Genomic DNA, 18,228 nt, shown 5'->3' with positions numbered 1-18,228 from the left:
CTCACCCGACTATATTCCAGTACAACCTCTGGCAATGGATGAAAGGGCAGTAACTGTGCTACAGCTCACCCGACTATATTCCAGTACAACCTCTGGCAATGGATGAAAGGGCAGTAACTGTGCTACAGCTCACCCGACTATATTCCAGTACAACCTCTGGCAATGGATGAAAGGGCAGTAACTGTGCTACAGCTCACCCGACTATATTCCAGTACAACCTCTGGCAATGGATGAAAGGGCAGTAACTGTGCTACAGCTCACCCGACTATATTCCAGTACAACCTCTGGCAATGGATGAAAGGGCAGTAACTGTGCTACAGCTCACCCGACTATATTCCAGTACAACCTCTGGCAATGGATGAAAGGGCAGTAACTGTGCTACAGCTCACCCGACTATATTCCAGTACAACCTCTGGCAATGGATGAAAGGGCAGTAACTGTGCTACAGCTCACCCGACTATATTCCAGTACAACCTCTGGCAATGGATGAAAGGGCAGTAACTGTGCTACAGCTCACCCGACTATATTCCAGTACAACCTCTGGCAATGGATGAAAGGGCAGTAACTGTGCTACAGCTCACCCGACTATATTCCAGTACAACCTCTGGCAATGGATGAAAGGGCAGTAACTGTGCTACAGCTCACCCGACTATATTCCAGTACAACCTCTGGCAATGGATGAAAGGGCAGTAACTGTGCTACAGCTCACCCGACTATATTCCAGTACAACCTCTGGCAATGGATGAAAGGGCAGTAACTGTGCTACAGCTCACCCGACTATATTCCAGTACAACCTCTGGCAATGGATGAAAGGGCAGTAACTGTGCTACAGCTCACCCGACTATATTCCAGTAGAACCTCTGGCAATGGATGAAAGGGCAGTAACTGTGCTACAGCTCACCCGACTATATTCCACTACAACCTCTGGCAATGGATGAAAGGGCAGTAACTGTGCTCCAGCTCACCCGACTATATTCCACTACAACCTCTGGCAATGGATGAAAGGGCAGTAACTGTGCTCCAGCTCACCCGACTATATTCCACTACAACCTCTGGCAATGGATGAAAGGGCAGTAACTGTGCTCCAGCTCACCCGACTATATTCCACTACAACCTCTGGCAATGGATCAAAGGGCAGTAACTGTGCTCCAGCTCACCCGACTATATTCCACTACAACCTCTGGCAATGGATGAAAGGGCAGTAACTGTGCTCCAGCTCACCCGACTATATTCCACTACAACCTCTGGCAATGGATCAAAGGGCAGTAACTGTGCTACAGCTCACCCGACTATATTCCACTACAACCTCTGGCAATGGATGAAAGGGCAGTAACTGTGCTACAGCTCACCCGACTATATTCCACTACAACCTCTGGCAATGGATCAAAGGGCAGTAACTGTGCTACAGCTCACCCGACTATATTCCACTACAACCTCTGGCAATGGATCAAAGGGCAGTAACTGTGCTCCAGCTCACCCGACTATATTCCACTACAACCTCTGGCAACGGATCAAAGGGCAGTAACTGTGCTCCAGCTCACCCGACTATATTCCACTACAACCTCTGGCAACGGATCAAAGGGCAGTAACTGTGCTACAGCTCACCCGACTATATTCCACTACAACCTCTGGCAATGGATCAAAGGGCAGTAACTGTGCTACAGCTCACCCGACTATATTCCACTACAACCTCTGGCAATGGATCAAAGGGCAGTAACTGTGCTACAGCTCACCCTATTCCACTACAACCTCTGGCAATGGATCAAAGGGCAGTAACTGTGCTACAGCTCAACTGACTATATTCCACTACAACCTCTGGCAATGGATCAAAGGGCAGTAACTGTTACAGCTCACCTGACTATATTCCACTACAACCTCTGGCAATGGATGAAGGGCAGTAACTGTGCTCCAGCTCACCTGACTATATTCCACTACAACCTCTGGCAATGGATGAAAGGGCAGTAACTGTGCTCCAGCTCACCTGACTATAGTACAGTAGAACCTCTGGCAATGGATGAAAGGGCAGTAACTGTGCTACCTGTCTATATTCCAGTACAACCTCTGGCAATGGATGAAAGGGCAGTAACTGTGCTACAGCTCACCTGTCTATATTCCAGTACAACCTCTGGCAATGGATGAAAGGGAAGTAACTGTGTTAGAACTGTCTCTGATGTAGAAGTCTCACGTGTCACACTTGTCTTGACAAGCTTAGTTTTTCCTTGTAAAAAGGAGTCCAGCTTCAACTCTTCGAATAAAACCTAAACACATATGAAATGGTCAGTAGAAAATATTGAATGAATAAAGAAAATTTGAGGGGTATTAGCAAAAAAGGTCAAAGCCCATTTTTATTTATATGCCACTCTTCATACTGACATGTTTTCTCTAAAAAGCTTTTTTCCTTCTTAGCATTTTGTGATTTGGTAGACATTAGACATAATTATATTAACAAGAATTTATGCTTTTGTAGTTGGTGGTACATTTGGATATATTGCAGCTATGATAACAATTCAAGAGTGTATAGAAAATAAAAACATCACTAAAACCACCTAAACTACAATATCCAAAGCCTGTCTGTTGGTTTGTTTGTTTTGTTGGGTTTAACATCACACCAACACAATCCCTAGGTCATATGGCTACATTCCAGCTTTGAGTGATGGAGGCAGACTTAGGTGTCCCTCCAAGAACTATTTCAGGAATATGCTGACACCTGGGTAGAACAATCAACCTTCTGTAGGTAACTGGACAGCTTCCTCAAATGACTAAATTCTACACCGCATGAAGTTCTGAACACATAGTGGAAAGGGTAACTACCTGTCTAAGTTGATGATGACTGTTCAACAAGAAAGCATGACCAGCAACTTTATGAGCTTTCTCTTCCAGTCTTGTCAAATTTCTCTGAAATTACAAAACAAATATTTAAAAATCTGTTGCCAGAACCAAGCAGGGCGGAACCATCAAGCTTTCACAAGGCAAGTTAATGTAGCACAGGGAAAAGTTTTAACCTCGCCAAGATGGAAACAAAAACACCCAGGAGAAGCACATAGAAGTTGTTTTCTAGGAGCTTAGTAACTTTTCTATATCACTGTAGTCATTGTCCCATCATTAAAATTTCATCAAAAATTGGCTTTTGTGATATGTGTAATAGAAAAATTTAAAAACTGCACGGTATATTCTTGAAGAGTAGTTTGAATTCAATATAACAAAATATGTTACTTAATCTTTTTATGACATGTCTTAAATGACAGTACACATAATCATCAAAAATCATAGATCAACACTAGGTTGCAGTGCAAGACCAATAAAGTCACGTTTTTGTCTATTTAACAACAAGGTTAATCAGGAAGTTTGGAGTTTTCTTGGCATCCTGTGTAAGGAGGTCATGATCAGCAAGTTCACTGGTCATGGATGCATTAGCCTTATGACCATTTAAATATACAGTCAAAACTCGATATCTCAAACTCGCTTACCTCGAAATTCCTCTTAAGTCGAAGAAATTTTCAAGTCCCGTCAAATTTCCTTCTTTATATATGTAATTCGACTCCGGTTACGTCAAAATTTGACTTACCGAGACTCCGGATGTGTCGAAAGGGATTTTCAGTCCCGTCAATAAAATTCAAGTGCATTGTAAACTCGGTAAGTCGAAGTGGGGAAAACATGCGATAAAATTTCACACATCTCATTGTGAAGGTGGTTGGTTTTTAACACATGTCCATATTGCCTAAACAAAAAGCAGTGAAGCCGACATATCAAAGGTGCAATGATTATCAAAGTGAGATAATGTCATACTACCATAATGATAATTGTTTGATTTAAACATTAGATTTCTTAATTAGCGGTCATTTGTTTTTGAGACGTTATGAAAACTGCTTTTAATTTCAACTAATGAATTAATTAGTTTGAACAGCTGAGATCTTTAATAAGTATTAATTAGAGGTAATCGCGATGAGAATGTATAAAAAATAACTTCTTGGGGGAAAGCATCATTCGTTCAAAATCAGATCGAAATGCTGTCAATCCTCCGGGAGAGAAACGTGGTACAAAAAGGAAACTTGGCTCAAAACATTTTTTTTCGAAAAACTGAAAACTTTCATAAACACAAACTGTACGGGATCGTGTACGCGTAAAGTGCCGACAGCGTATCCACGGCATCAAGGAAACAATATTTTCATTAAATTTTTTCGTTACTAAACCAACTTTTTCTCATTATTTCGTACATATTCGTCCATCCTCATAAATCGAATTTCGGTTATCTCGAAATAAAAAGCACGGTCCCTTAAAATTCGAGATACCGAGTTTCGACTGTACTAACAAATGTCTAACGTGAAACACAACTGCCGTGTATCTTAGTACAGATTATATTTGCAAGGTATCACTTAGTTAAGTATAAAATCATTTACCAGTTTATGAAAATTGCTAGCACTCACATTATTGTGTAAGAATAACACGTAACAAGCAAATTCGAATTGGTACCCCACACTGAATGGGTTTGTTTTGAGGAATGGCAAATAAATATATCTGGCAAAAAGTTAAGGATGTTACTAAGAAGCAAATTATTTCATTACATTTGAACTTAAAAGAACAGAAGAGCACAATCAAGTAAGAAATCTGGAATGTGGATGGTGACGGGGGGTTGGGGTTTACAACTTCACATTTTGATTTCTTTTTTGGTGTGTGTGCATGCTCATGTGCGCGTGACCAGATGAGGATACAAAACTTCACATGCTGATTTGGAGCGGGGAGGGGGAGGGGAGCATGATCGGGGTGGTGGGGGTGACTGGATGGAGTATTGAGGTGGTGGGAGGGTACAATTTTGCAGGTTTAAGATTTTAAGATTTAATAATAATAAAAAACAAGAGGGCCATGATGGCCCTATATCGCTCACCTGTTATCATTGCACTTGAGGACAAGAAGGTCCTCAGAAAAAATATCTAAGTCCAAAGGACAGGAACAACAAAGGGAAGAAATTTAACCAAAAAGAAAAAAAATTCTTACAAGGTACAGATATGTCAAAATACACCTAAAAAATGGAGGTACCATCCATGTTGTACCACTGAAAAGTGGTCTCGGATTTTCCCTACGGCCAATAATAAAAAAGTTACTAAAAATAAGCTATTTATAGTAACATAAAAAGGAAGTAATTAAAAAAAATTTATTGTAAGTGAACAAAAGAAGGATCTGCCAAATAAATCTGTTGACATAAATGAAATTTCAGATCAGTATCTTCATTAGTTACTGAGATATACCCATTTTAATTTGAAATAAAGGGAGGTAATTTGACATAAAATCAGTCCATAGTTATCTACCCTGATTGGCTCAGTGCAACTAATGACAATAATGAAATTTCAAATAAGTCCTATAAGTACTTACTGATATAAATTCATTTTGATTACAATCATGGGAGGTAATCAGATATAAAATAACTCTGGAACCTACGATTGGATCTGATTTGTCATGGAATCCAAGATTTATTGTTGTTGAAGATATTTTGAAAGTTTGTATCAAATAAAACCATAAATGAAGTCTCTATATGGCTGCAAAAGCCAAAATAGCCAATTTTGGACCTTTAAGGGGCCATAACTCTGGAACCCATGATGGAATCTGGCCAGTTCAAGAAAGGAACCAAGATCTTGTGGTGATACAAGTTGTGTGCAAGTTTGGTTAAAATCAAATCATAAATGAAGCTGCTATTGTGCAAACAAGGTCAAAATAGCTAATTTTGGCCCTTTCAGGGGCCATAACACTGGAACCCATTACAGGATCTGGCCAGTTCAAGAAAGGAACCGATATCTTATGGCAACACAAGTTGTGTGCAAGTTTGATTAAATTCAAATCATAAATGAAGCTGCTATTGTGCAGACAAGGTCAAAATAGCTAATTTTGGCCCTTTCAGGGGCCATAACTCTGGAACGCATAATGGAATCTGGCCAGTTCAAGAAAGGAACCAAGATCTTATGGTGATACAAGCTGTGTGCCAGTTTGGTAAAAATCAAATCATAAATAAAGCTGCTATTGTGCAGACAAGGTCAAAATAGCTAATTCTGGCCCTTTCAGGGGCCATAACTCTGGAACCCATAATGGGATCTGGCCAGTTCAACAAAGGAACCGAGATCTTATGGTGATACAAGTTGTGTGCAAGTTTGGTTAAAATAAAATCATAAATGAAACCACTATCGTGCAGACAAGAAATTGTTGATGCATGCACGGACGGACTGACGACGGACGAAGGGTGATCACAAAAGCTCACCTTGTCACTATGTGACAGGTGAGCTAAAAAGGAAAAAATGAAGTAAAAAAAATTGTGGGGTGGAGGTTGGGGAGGCGGAAGGGGTTTTACTAGTTTTACTAGGGCACCGGGGGTGACTGGGTGTGGGTTCACAACTTCACATGTGGATAATAAATAAAATGTTCATAGAGAAAAATGAAAGATGTTTAATGAAATTCTACCAACTTGTTAGTTTGTTATGTACAAATATGAAATATGTGGATTTTAAACAATTAAAGGGCAATAACTCTGAAGTTATAAAAGAGATCCTGACTAAATAGAGTGTGCACTACCATATTATGGTGATCTAAATTCAGTTAAAGTTTCATAGTTCTAGGTCAAATATGTCACATGTTATGAAGCAGAAATTGCCATATTTATAGAACCCTATAGCTAACACTTGAAACTACTAAGGGCCATAACTCTGGTGTTTCTTTGGCAATCTGACTGAAACTTGACAGGCCGCATTTCCCTATTGTGGTAAATATCTATATGAGGTTTTATTTAAATATTCCAAACCACATCCTAGACTATGGCTCCCAACGGACAGAAAGATGGACGGATGACCCCAAAACTATATCCCTCCACCTTTGGCAGGGGATAAAAGGTTAACATCATTTACACTTCATGAAAACTTGCCTTTAACACTGATGAGAAATGCAGAAGAGTGTGGATACTTATGGTCATCCGTCTTCTCTCCATACCAGCTAACACATTCACAAGCTTTGTCTCCAGACAGTAAAACAAATTCCACATGTCTTTCGACTGTAACATCTGAAGATAAACAAATTTCTGTAGTTAAATTATACTGTTTATACCAGGTATCAATCATTTACAGTATCTGGTTTATTATTTTTATTCCATATAATACCTAGTTATGTCTCCAAACGTACTTTAATACATAATTTTTCATTGGCTTTTCAGTTCAAAATGTGTGAAATAAATTTATATTAACCAGAGTCCTCGGCTGGAAACTCCAATACACTGCCAACAGTGCAAAAATTGTGGTTGTCAAAATTTTAATACTGTTGGCATAACACAGGTTAGCATAACACACTTTCACTAAATGCAAATGGAAGATCAGACATTGTACAGATCCCTGAAAAGCATTTCTAGAAAGGAGAGAATTAGAACTAAAATTTCAGGACACCTGACTCACACATAATTGGGTAAACATAAATACTGTACTGGTAGTTACAGGAAAGTAGTATTTAAATAATAATATTTACCTGATAAATTTTTTTCATTACTGCACTAAGCAGAGTCATATCCTCTTGGAGAGCATCTACACATGATTTACTTGGTGTCTGAAAATTGATGAATAAAAAAAAAATGGCCTTAAAAGGGCAAACCTTCAGACCTTTGTTAATTTCCTTTTTGCAAAATTTAAAAGGTACCACTACATATTTGCAGTTAAAAGGCTAAAAGGCAAGTGCTTCAGTGAGTTTAATGTATTATATTTATTCATGAAACAGTCTTGTAGCATGTAGAATATGTAGAAAAATACATTTATTCATCAACAAGTCTTGTAGCATGTAGAATATGTATAACAAACGGACAGACGGACACCAGCGTCATAACATAATGTCCCTTCAGGCGTATAAAAATACACTTACTGTGCAAACCCTGTCTTTATCTCGATGCAGTAAACCACATTTAACACTGAGGTGACAATTATGAATTTATATTGAACATACAAAATTGATTAACTACCTGCTTTGGCATATTAAGCACTGAAAGAAGATGTTCAAAGGAAGAGACTGGCTTGTCTGGATCCAACAACCATACTGCAATACTTGTATCCATCACTGTCCAGGACAGATCCACTACAACAAATAACTAAAATAATTGAGCTGCACCATGAGAAAACCATCATAGTGCATTTGCAACCAGCATGGATCCAGACCAGCCTGCACATCCGCGCAGTCTGGTCAGGATCCATGCCGTTCGCTTTCAAAGCCTATTACAATTAGAGAAACCATTAGCAAACAACATGGATCCTGACCAGACTGCTCAGATGTGCAGGCTGGTCTGGATCCATGCTGGTCGCAAATGCACTATGTTGGTTTTCTCATGGTGCGGCTTACTTGTCTTATCTGTTTCTGTAGGAGCCACACGTTTTAATATTGAAATTTAACTGAAGAACCTGCATATTTTCCAGATAACTTACCATCTGTAAGTCAAGTTTCATGAACAAAAAATCTTAAACCTTGAAAGTTAATAAAGGATATATCTTTCTTGACTGATGGATGGGTGACAGATGGACAAATGGACAGATAGAGAGACAAAAACAAATGATCTGTATATCTAACATATTGCATTCTAACCAAGTCCCAGGTTTTATGAAAAACTCTCTTGTACTTTTAAAGTTATGATAAAACTGACAATTTGTGACTGCTGACAGGGCAGACCGACCGACAGAAGAATGGATGAACAAATGGAAAAAAATAACAGTTATGTTTTCCACATTGTCTTCTACCTATTTTTACCAAATTTCTGGAAAAAATCTCTTTTACTTTATAAGTAGAATCCTGCAGTGATAATGCAGAATAGATTTCGAAGACTGTACAATTGATTTTTATGAATTTCACAATGTCCTTAACAGGATATTATTCTAAAAGAATGCCAAATTCCAAAACTGTACATTAAATATTAATCTGAATAAAATAAAGTGTTGCATTAATCGGTGCACGCCACTAACACAGAATCTTAGTTTATACTTATTCATTTAAGGCTGATTGTGAAACCAGATTTACAGCTTATTTTTGTCATTCAATATCTCATTCCTGATGGAATCCATCACCACTAGGGTATGAGAGAAGAGAAGCCTGTTTCCTTTTCAATGGTATAAACACCAAGCAATTGGGGCTATTGGTACCATTTTTCACAGTTTAGGTACAACACAGCCGAGAATTGAACCCATGACCTACCACACTTGAAGCGGATGCTCTGTCACTAGGCTATTGGGGTGGTTAAACACAGAATCATATTGGTGCCATTTTTCTATCATAAAAATGCAAAATTTAAACTTTACATGTTTGACAAGATTCCGGTTATATTCAGAAACTGAGACGTTAAAGCAGCTTTAGATAGAACTCCATACTCTTTTTAACATAGAATATCCAAGTGTGATACATACCTCTGTTGTACTCAAAGTCAAAGTTTGCGAACAATGCAAGATATACTTCTTTTATCTGAAATCCTATCTTCCTTACATCATCACTACTCAGCAAAGTTCCCCAAAATTCTCTGCAATTAGTTTATAATTAATTAACTTGATTGTGATGAAAGTTTGAAGCTTAATTTAATCACTCTGAAATGTCTGCTTCCCGGACAAACAGTACTGGGCTTGAAAACGACCTTTGGGTCTCGTATCGTAATGTAATGTTAATGCATGCTGACAGCAAACCGACATGGCTTAGAAAGTTGAGTTCAGCACAACATCTCATTATATGGAAACAAAAGCTGTCCCTATTGGTGACAAATGCCCCTAAAGCATGCCCAAGAATGCTCAGTTGTCTGCGCAAAAAAACACAAATAATTTCGTGACCTTGACCTTTACCGGAGAAACCTGGGTCATAAGCGTGATACACCTCAATATGGTTAACATTTGTGTCAAATTATGTTCAAATCCCTTGATAAATGACAGAGATATTGACCAGACAAGAAACACTTTTGACTTCTAAGTGTCACCTTGACCTTGGAGCTAGGGATCTGGATCTTGTGCATGACAAGTCATCTCAATATAGGGAACATATATGCCAAGTAATTTTAAAATCCCTTCATCAATGGCAGAGTTATGGACTGGACAAGAAACAGACCATGTTAACCTTTAACCTCTAAGTGAGACCTTGACCTTAGAGCTAGGGTCTGGATCTTGTGCATGACACGTTGTCTCAATGTGGGGGAACATTTATGCCAAGTAATTTCAAAATCCCTTCATCAATGGCGTAGTTATGAACCAGACACGAAACAGACCCTGTTAACCTTTGACTTCTAAGTGTGACCTTGACCTTAAAGATTGGGGTCTGGGTCTTGCGCATGACATGGTTAACATTTATGCCAAGTTATTTCAAAATCCCTTCATGGATAGCAGAGGTACAGCCCAGACAAGAATTTATATGGACACACAGACGTACGGCTGGACAGACAGTGCGATTTTAATATGCCCACCTTTGTGGGGTATAAAAAATGTATGCCAAGTAATTTCAGAATGATTCAGAGTGAAAAGATATTAGGTGGACATGAAATTCTGACTACAGAACATTACCCTTACAGAAGAAAAAGGCCTGCTGCGTACTCTTGCTGTGTACATACAGCGTATATGATGCGTACATGATGTGTACTGAAATCAAGGGCTTTAAATAGTACGCAAGATATACAATGCACATACACCGATAGTACGTTTGTAGTACACTTTTGACATGCAAATGAGCTCTGCCGCGTACTACTTGCTGCGTACATGCTGTGGACTACATAGTACACAGGATGTACGCTGGAGGAATTTAGTATGCGGGAAATAGTACGCAGCATGTACGCGGCACATACACTTTTCACATGCAAATGAGCCTGCGGTGTACTACCCCTGCGGCGTACATGCTGTGTACTCCTGCGGCGTACATGCTGTGTACTCCTGCGGTGTACATTCTGTGTACTCCTGGCCCGAGTCCTGCGGCGTACATGCTGTGTACTCCTGCGGCGTACATTCTGTGTACTCCTGGCCCGAGTCCTGCGGCGTACATGCTGTGTACTCCTGCTGCATACATGCTGTGTACTCTTGTGGCGAAACTGCTGTGATAATGTAAATTCCTTACCCCACCAACAATTTTATTATGCAAATGCTGATCATTTGGACAGAAAAAAAACAGAAAAAAGATAAGTGAAATGCATCAATAAGTATTTACCCTTACCAAAATAATGTAGATTGATGTTATCAAATAAATTAGTATGCTTTTCTTCATCCACTTTTCAATGAAATAAATCAATTTTTGTAGCATGTAATTTGGTAAACATCTGAAGAAAATGGCGTAACTGCATCAAGGGGAAACAACTTTAATGCAACTAAATATAGGTGTTATAAATTTCGAAGTATCTGCGGTGTACATGCAGTGTACTATTTTCTTGTACAAGTCCCTCCTGCATACATGCAGTGTACTCCTTAAATTTTCAGAGTCTGTGCTGCGTACTTGAAGTGTACTAGTGACCTCCTGCGTACATGCTGTGTACTCGTCGAAATAGTACGCGGCATGTACGCGGCATGCGGTGTATGTAAAATGTACTCCTCTGGCGTACTACTGTGTTCGCGGCATATACACAGCAAATATACAGCATGTACGCCACAGAGGCTTGCTTCTGTAAGGGTACTATTAGTACTACTTATCAAAATATCCTGATGCATGTTAAAGACAGACAACAATTCATTTACCTCAGTAATAAATACTTGCCTTAACTTTTCACAGACTGCTGATCTTCGATCTTGCATGGAGAACACATATACACGATCTGTTCGTGGGGCAGTTGAATATATGGCTATGCCGTCAACTTCAGAGTGCTTCTTTACTTTAGTTGTTGTTTTTTTCTGCATTATATACATTTTATCAGCTATCATATATGTTCCATATAATAACAGGAACTAATGAAATGGGGGTCTGGTTTGTTGCACTACTGTACAAGGATTCAATACATAACCACATGTAAATAATGTATAAATATAGGGGATGCAAAGTATAAATGTTCTAATACCTGAGAAATGTGGTGGCATTAATCCCAACAAAACATCTGTAAAATTTAGTAGTCATATGCCTGAGATTTATCATTTAAAGAATTGTGATGGTCTACCATCAAAGAAACATGTTGTTCTTTTAACTGTTTTAAAGTTCTAACACTAAAAATCAGATGGTCTTTTGCTTCAGAAATTTAATATATTTACAAAAGAAATTTAGCGGTCTTTCAATAAAAACAGCTGGTGGTCTGATACCTAAGTCACAAAAATATTTGGAGGTTTCTGACAGAAGTCACATGACAATGGAAAAGCAGGTCTCTTATAGATTTTTTTTATAATTTTTCATGAATTTTGAAAAGGTTAAAGTTATATAGTACTTCACTAAAAATAATTGTTATAAAGTTAAAATTCTTATGTGCCAGAAACCTTGAAAAATTGTCTTGTTATGAAAGTCGTAATAGAAATAAAGATGCATACCTTATTTTCTGCAGTAAATAAGTTGTCCCTCAATTGTGTTGACCCGTTAGCAAAAACAAGGCAAAGAACAAGCTCCTCTGCTTGCAGTAACTGAGAACACACCTGATCCACTGTATCCACAGGCAATTTACTTATGTAAGTAATATTTTCTGCAACATTGTTAATCTGCAAACAAATATAATGATCCTATATACACTAGGAACATTGACCTTACAATTAAAGCACTATAAACCAACAGGATTTTACTGGTGATTGGATACAGAGTATTTAGTTAATAGGAACAATTCAACATGGAAATATGCAAATTGTAAAAGTTTTGTTTGCCTCATAGTAATTGTTACCTTGGTCCATTACCTATATAACAAGAAAAAACAACAAAAAACATTGAAAGCATGTTATTCTAAATAAGTTTGACAAAGATCAAATTGAAATTGTAATGTTTTCTTTGACAATTTGGAATAATTCAAGGGTAACTGCTCCTAGACTGGCTACTTGTTAAACTGGCTTCTTATTTAACTTGACGTATGTATTCTTACTATTCTATAGTGATGCACATTTTATATCGTTTTGATCCGAGGTACAATAAAAACCACAAACTTTCATATTTTCATAATTTTGATATTTTTCAACTAAACTGCTAAAACTCTTCTATATATAATCCAATCAGGATGTGCTGACAATATTATGCAAATCTCCTATAGCAGTGAAACTTCTCATGATGTTTCACTGAATTCCAGCTAGCGGTTTCTGAGAAAGTTTGGACAAGAATTTTGGACGGACACTCTGAGGTAGCAGTGACCACTATATACCCTCACTTCATCTCTAAGATTTTAGGGAAAATTGTATAAAAATGAACAACACATAAACAGGCTTACTGGTTCTCTTGTGTTCAAACTACAATTCTTAAGCTTCTTTGTGGGTATTTCAGAACCTTCATCTCCAGTAAAATGCTTCTTACCTAAAAACAAAAGCTATATTAAAGGTTTCAATGCAAGTTTCAGCTATTGTATCTTAACTCATGTAAGTCTCATTAACTTGTAGTAACTGTACATTTTTAGATTAGGACAGTTAAGCATTTATCATTGAAAAAAAACACTTACAGCTAAATCTGTATATTGCAGTCAGCCAAGTTTGTGATTCAATGTTGCTGTTTTAAGCATGTGGAAATTAGAATAAAATTAAAAGGTCATAGGTCAAAATCCTTGGTGAGGGGCATGTTTTCTGCAGTGGGGGATATAAGGCCATCCTCCATTTCTATTTCATATATATGTGAAGTTCTCAAATACTTGTGGAGTACAAGTTACTTAGAACTGTGAGTGACAGGTTACCAGTAAGTGGGTTACGGTATCCCATATAACCCAAACAGCATTGAAAACAGTGTTATACTCCAGAAAACATTTATAAATGTCACATATAAATACTCAGGAATTGTACTGGTGTGCTGGTTGTCTTCAGCATTACGCTGCTACAAGCTGGTTAATTGTGAGGCGGAAACAAACAGGTTTGGGGCTTTTTGACCATGACCTTGTCATTCCCTTTACAAGATGTGTCCAACTACTGGTGAAATATCCAAACAAATTCATTGCATGTAATTAACAGTAGTTTATGTATGCAAACTCACTGTCATTGTTACAATTAAGTACAAGAAAAACAATGCCTGAAATAACGAAATTCAAAGGGGCATCTAGGGTCTTATAACCTACACGTAAAATCCAGGTATAACAACAGACCTTGAGAATAATTATGTCAGTTAGACATTTCTCTAAAAAGTTATGATACTTAATGGTACAGAAGAATGCGGAACATATTTTACCTGAGAAAGTCCCTGTCTTAGCTTCATCTTTATGAGTCTCAGAACTAAAAGAAAGAAGACAATTTGATACTATTTTACATAAAAAATTTTGAATTCTGACTTTTTTGTTTCACCTAAAAAGGTATAACTATAAATACTTTTCATTTCATCTTGTTGGTATGGCATACCTTTATTGTTTAAACCAAAACAACAACTTTTTCATTGGGCATGAAAAACATGATTTCAAACTTTAAATATACATGTACCACATGGGAATTCCGTTGCTTAGAGATTTAGATTCTTTGATTGGTACAACCAAAGAATCCATGACACTTAGTCCTCAACAGTAACATTTCTGCTTAATTGTTTGATCAGTTAAAAACAATTGTAAATGTACATTTTATTTACCCAAGTTTTTCAAACATGATTCTTGTCTGTATCAGTTTGTGTTTCTTTTTATGGGGAGCATCTCGACTGGAATCATTCACAGTGAAAGACTTTCTGGCTACTTTGGGTGTCCTGTCGAGGTATGGACTCTCCTCACACAACAACTTGTCCCTGACCAACTCTTTCTGCTTTGACTGGACACCATTGGTAATGATATGACAGCTGTATGACTTATCTATCTTTCTATCATCTCTGTCATAGCCCCACATACCTGTGCTGTCCTCAGTACTTTCTGCAGTGCTGCCTTGTCTAGGTTTCATCACACCAGATTGATTCTGATTTGCACGAATGTAAGATGCACTTTCTTCATTTAGTTCTAATAATTTCAAACCAGAGTGTTCAGAATCAGCCAATCTTTCATTGAAATGCGTATGGGAATAGTCAAATGATGTCGTAGGCAATCTGACCTCTTTTCCTTTGCCTTTGTTCAAAGTGTCATTAACTGAATTGTCTTGTCCACTATTTGTTTTGCTCTGGTTTGACATTGTTGCACCATTCCTTACATTGTTATGTGAATCAGAAAAAAGGTCAGCCTGTGTATCCATTAGATGGTACTGTGAGAGTATTTCAAAATCTCTTGTCTCTACTGGAGGAGACTTAATGTTATCCCCAGCGTAACACTCATCACAATCTTTTATATTATTTCTTACAGGGGAAAGACTATCCATGTTTTCTTCATCAGCAATACTGCCAGTGTTACGCCTTTCTCTGTTTTCTTGACCATCTGCACAATCAGTTTCAGATGCACCCGAAAGAAAATAAGGTACAGAAGACTTTTTATTAATGTTATGACCCACAATACCAGTTTCTCTTTCACCACTCAATGCTGGGCTTGAAGCAGTGTATCTTTGTTTTTGAAACTTTTCGCTCCTTTGCTCTTGAAGCCTGCCTCTTCTAGAAAATTCCATCAATGTTGATCTTTCCTCATTGTAATCTCTTGTGTCTTTAAATGCTACAAATATATAAAAGGCATAGACCTCAAAATAAGGATTAAATTTATGTCCCACATAACATATATCACCCACATTTTTTGCTTTTCCTTTATAAAATGCTGACAAAAAAAAAACATTCCTCATTCTAATGAAAAAAACAACTAAATAAATGAAAGACATTTAGAAAATTGTGCATGATACTGTGCTAAGATGATACTTAGATAATCAAAAAAACATTTGTTTCTTAAGATACTAAGTTATTCCTTAATGTTTAAGTATACTCAGAATATTGCTACCCTGTTTCAGTACCTACAGATAAATCTTTTTTCCATACCTGCATTGTGCAATGTATACGAAGCTTTAATTTCTGCTTTTCTCTGATGAAAATCTCTATACATGGAAGCCATGACTTTCTGTGCATCTAGGGAAAGGTGACAAAACTTGTCCAAGACAACTGGCTTCTCTTTTGGAGTCCATACTGCAGCCATATCTGCACTTTTTTCTCAATTCCAAATTTCCAAAGTCTTATATTCTAAGTTTTATGCCTGCATCTGTCATGAATAAAACATAAAATGTAAGGGTTATTGTGATAATTTTTGCACAGGTCAATATCTTTCCTCCAGTAGAGGCAGACATACAGAAAATGTCAGTCTGTGAAATCAGTCTGCCTTGCAGTTGAAAAATTGAGACTAAAGTGATCGTTACACAGGAGTCTGAAATTCTATCAATAAGACCCAAATAATTGTACTCGAGAGTTGAATATCGTTAATTTTTTTTTTACTTGTCGATATCCGCCTCTAGGTAGACAACATAAAATATCAAAATGTAAAATCGGTCTACCCGAGCTAATCTCATTATTTAGACTAGGTACCACACTTCTGTAACGGGGGTAGGGGAAGTCTCTCCCTGGAACTTTTTTAAACTACCGGTATGAATTTGAAGATGTCTTTAGTTTAGAATTAAATCAATTTCTACTACACATTGCGTCACTGAATGATATTGATGAATCAGACTTGGCACGAGCATTTTTGTGTTTTACATGCCATGCCTTTTTGTTTCCATTACGTGTGTTAGAGATTCACCTGGAGGGGATTACTTTTATTTACACTGTCCCATGTCTTTGGAACATGGTGGGGGTAAGAGTGAGGTTGGGTGCGCACCATAAACCGGTTTAAGCTCCCCAGTGGTGTTTTTGCCACTGACCGTTCCAAGGCGGTGCCCCACTGTGTAGAGATAGGCCTTAAAATTTTCAGTGATAGAATTACATTAAATAAAGTCTAGAAATTAATTTCCAAGTGCTTGAAATAACCAAAAATGATTTCACAAATGTGAAGTTTATGATAGTTTTGTTAATATCAATAACAGAAGTTTTATTTTTTAATTTAAAGTTGTGATCCACAAAGAATGACAACTCTTGCCTTGGGCTAGTACTTATAAGTAGAGATCTATTAGTTTACTTCCCTTGCAATTACACAATTGAGTGGAAAATGAAAACTGTTTAAGACACAATATCATACTTTTTTGCACAAAAAAATCATTAAGGATTTATTCATTTGTGTTTGATTTACCCCTCAAGACATGGTTCCTATGATTCTGTCAACTTACATAAGGTAAAAAATTAACTTTTAACAAGCCAATAATAAAACGAAGTACCAGTAGGTAAATAGTAGTGCAGATAATACAGTTTTGCTTGTATCAAAATGTCACAATAGATCCACTTTTGTAATACAGAACACCTGGTAGGATTAGTAAAGGTGCAATTATATTGATCTCTATTTCCTATGCCTACACTGTGTTCCTTTGTTTGTTCGTTTTGTCCTTGTGTGTTGACTTTGTGTGCGCGCATGTGTGTATGCTTATTGTTCGTCTTGTCCTTATACATGTGTTGGCTTTGAGTGTGTGTGTGTGTGTGTTTTGTTCGTTTTGTCCTGATGTGTAAGCTTTGAGTGTGTGTGTGGTGCACGCGTTTGCGTGCTGGGGGGTTCGTTTTGAGGAGGCTGCGCTTTTGCTTTTGGTGCGTGGCATTCCCTGTTTGATATTTTTCTTTGTTTTTGGAGCCACAATTCAACTTCAAGAAAACTGTTAAACAGGTTGACTAAAATCAAGATTGATAAGTTTACACTGGTATGAACTTAAAATCAACAAGAAAAGGAAAACAAGGTAATTACATTTTTAAAAACTGTCCAACAAACCTAAATAGGCTACACCAAAAAAGACACTGTGTGAACTTTTCTATCGTCTGGAAATACAAATGGCGTCAATTTTAATAAGGGGGGTAAAAATGAAACAACTGTAACAGGACAGTCTGACATAAAAAAAAATTCTAACCATGAACGGACAGACGGACACAGTGTGGTCATAATCCTGTTTTATAAACAGGGGTTCAATGTATTAAAGAGCAACACCAGTTCAGAACACACATTGTATTTATTTTTTATATGACGGTACACGTATTTCGTCTTGTAGACACAAAGTCACTATTTGTTAAGCAAATAGTTTACGATAACTAAATCGTGCTTGAGTCCATATTATAGAGAAAACAATAGATCTAAGATTCATTGACCTATAGGAATCACATATTGTTAAGCCAATGGTT

At 37.4% G+C, this 18,228-nt stretch overlaps 1 protein-coding gene across 9 annotated transcripts in view; it reads right to left on the bottom strand.

Moving 5' to 3' along the window:
- The window catches only part of LOC123547502 (DNA polymerase nu-like), a 34,556-nt gene extending 16,638 nt beyond the window's left edge, over nt 1-17,918 (bottom strand). For 8 of the 9 annotated variants that reach the window (XR_008372490.1, XR_008372489.1, XM_053551751.1 and 5 more), the window contains exons 1-13: nt 17,801-17,897; nt 15,967-16,183; nt 14,662-15,652; nt 14,275-14,318; nt 13,337-13,419; nt 12,462-12,626; nt 11,707-11,840; nt 9,402-9,511; nt 7,976-8,088; nt 7,492-7,569; nt 6,902-7,036; nt 2,812-2,895; nt 2,103-2,258 (exon numbers count right to left, since the gene is read on the bottom strand). Coding sequence is in view for 7 of the 9 variants with exons in the window: in XM_053551751.1 (XP_053407726.1) it covers nt 2,103-2,258; nt 2,812-2,895; nt 6,902-7,036; nt 7,492-7,569; nt 7,976-8,088; nt 9,402-9,511; nt 11,707-11,840; nt 12,462-12,626; nt 13,337-13,419; nt 14,275-14,318; nt 14,662-15,652; nt 15,967-16,120 (2,247 nt within the window). In the remaining 2 variants the exon portion in view is untranslated. Of the gene's footprint in view, nt 1-2,102; nt 2,259-2,811; nt 2,896-6,901; nt 7,037-7,491; nt 7,570-7,975; nt 8,089-9,401; nt 9,512-11,706; nt 11,841-12,461; nt 12,627-13,336; nt 13,420-14,274; nt 14,319-14,661; nt 15,653-15,966; nt 16,184-17,800 lie in introns of all 9 variants that reach the window. The other variant, XM_053551750.1, reaches the window with a different exon arrangement.
- Between the last annotated feature and the right edge of the window lie 310 nt (nt 17,919-18,228).

Source organism: Mercenaria mercenaria, chromosome 9, assembly GCF_021730395.1.
Source record: "Mercenaria mercenaria strain notata chromosome 9, MADL_Memer_1, whole genome shotgun sequence".
Classification (NCBI taxonomy): Eukaryota; Metazoa; Mollusca; class Bivalvia; order Venerida; family Veneridae; genus Mercenaria; species Mercenaria mercenaria.
This window is presented reverse-complemented; position numbering and strand designations above follow the sequence as displayed.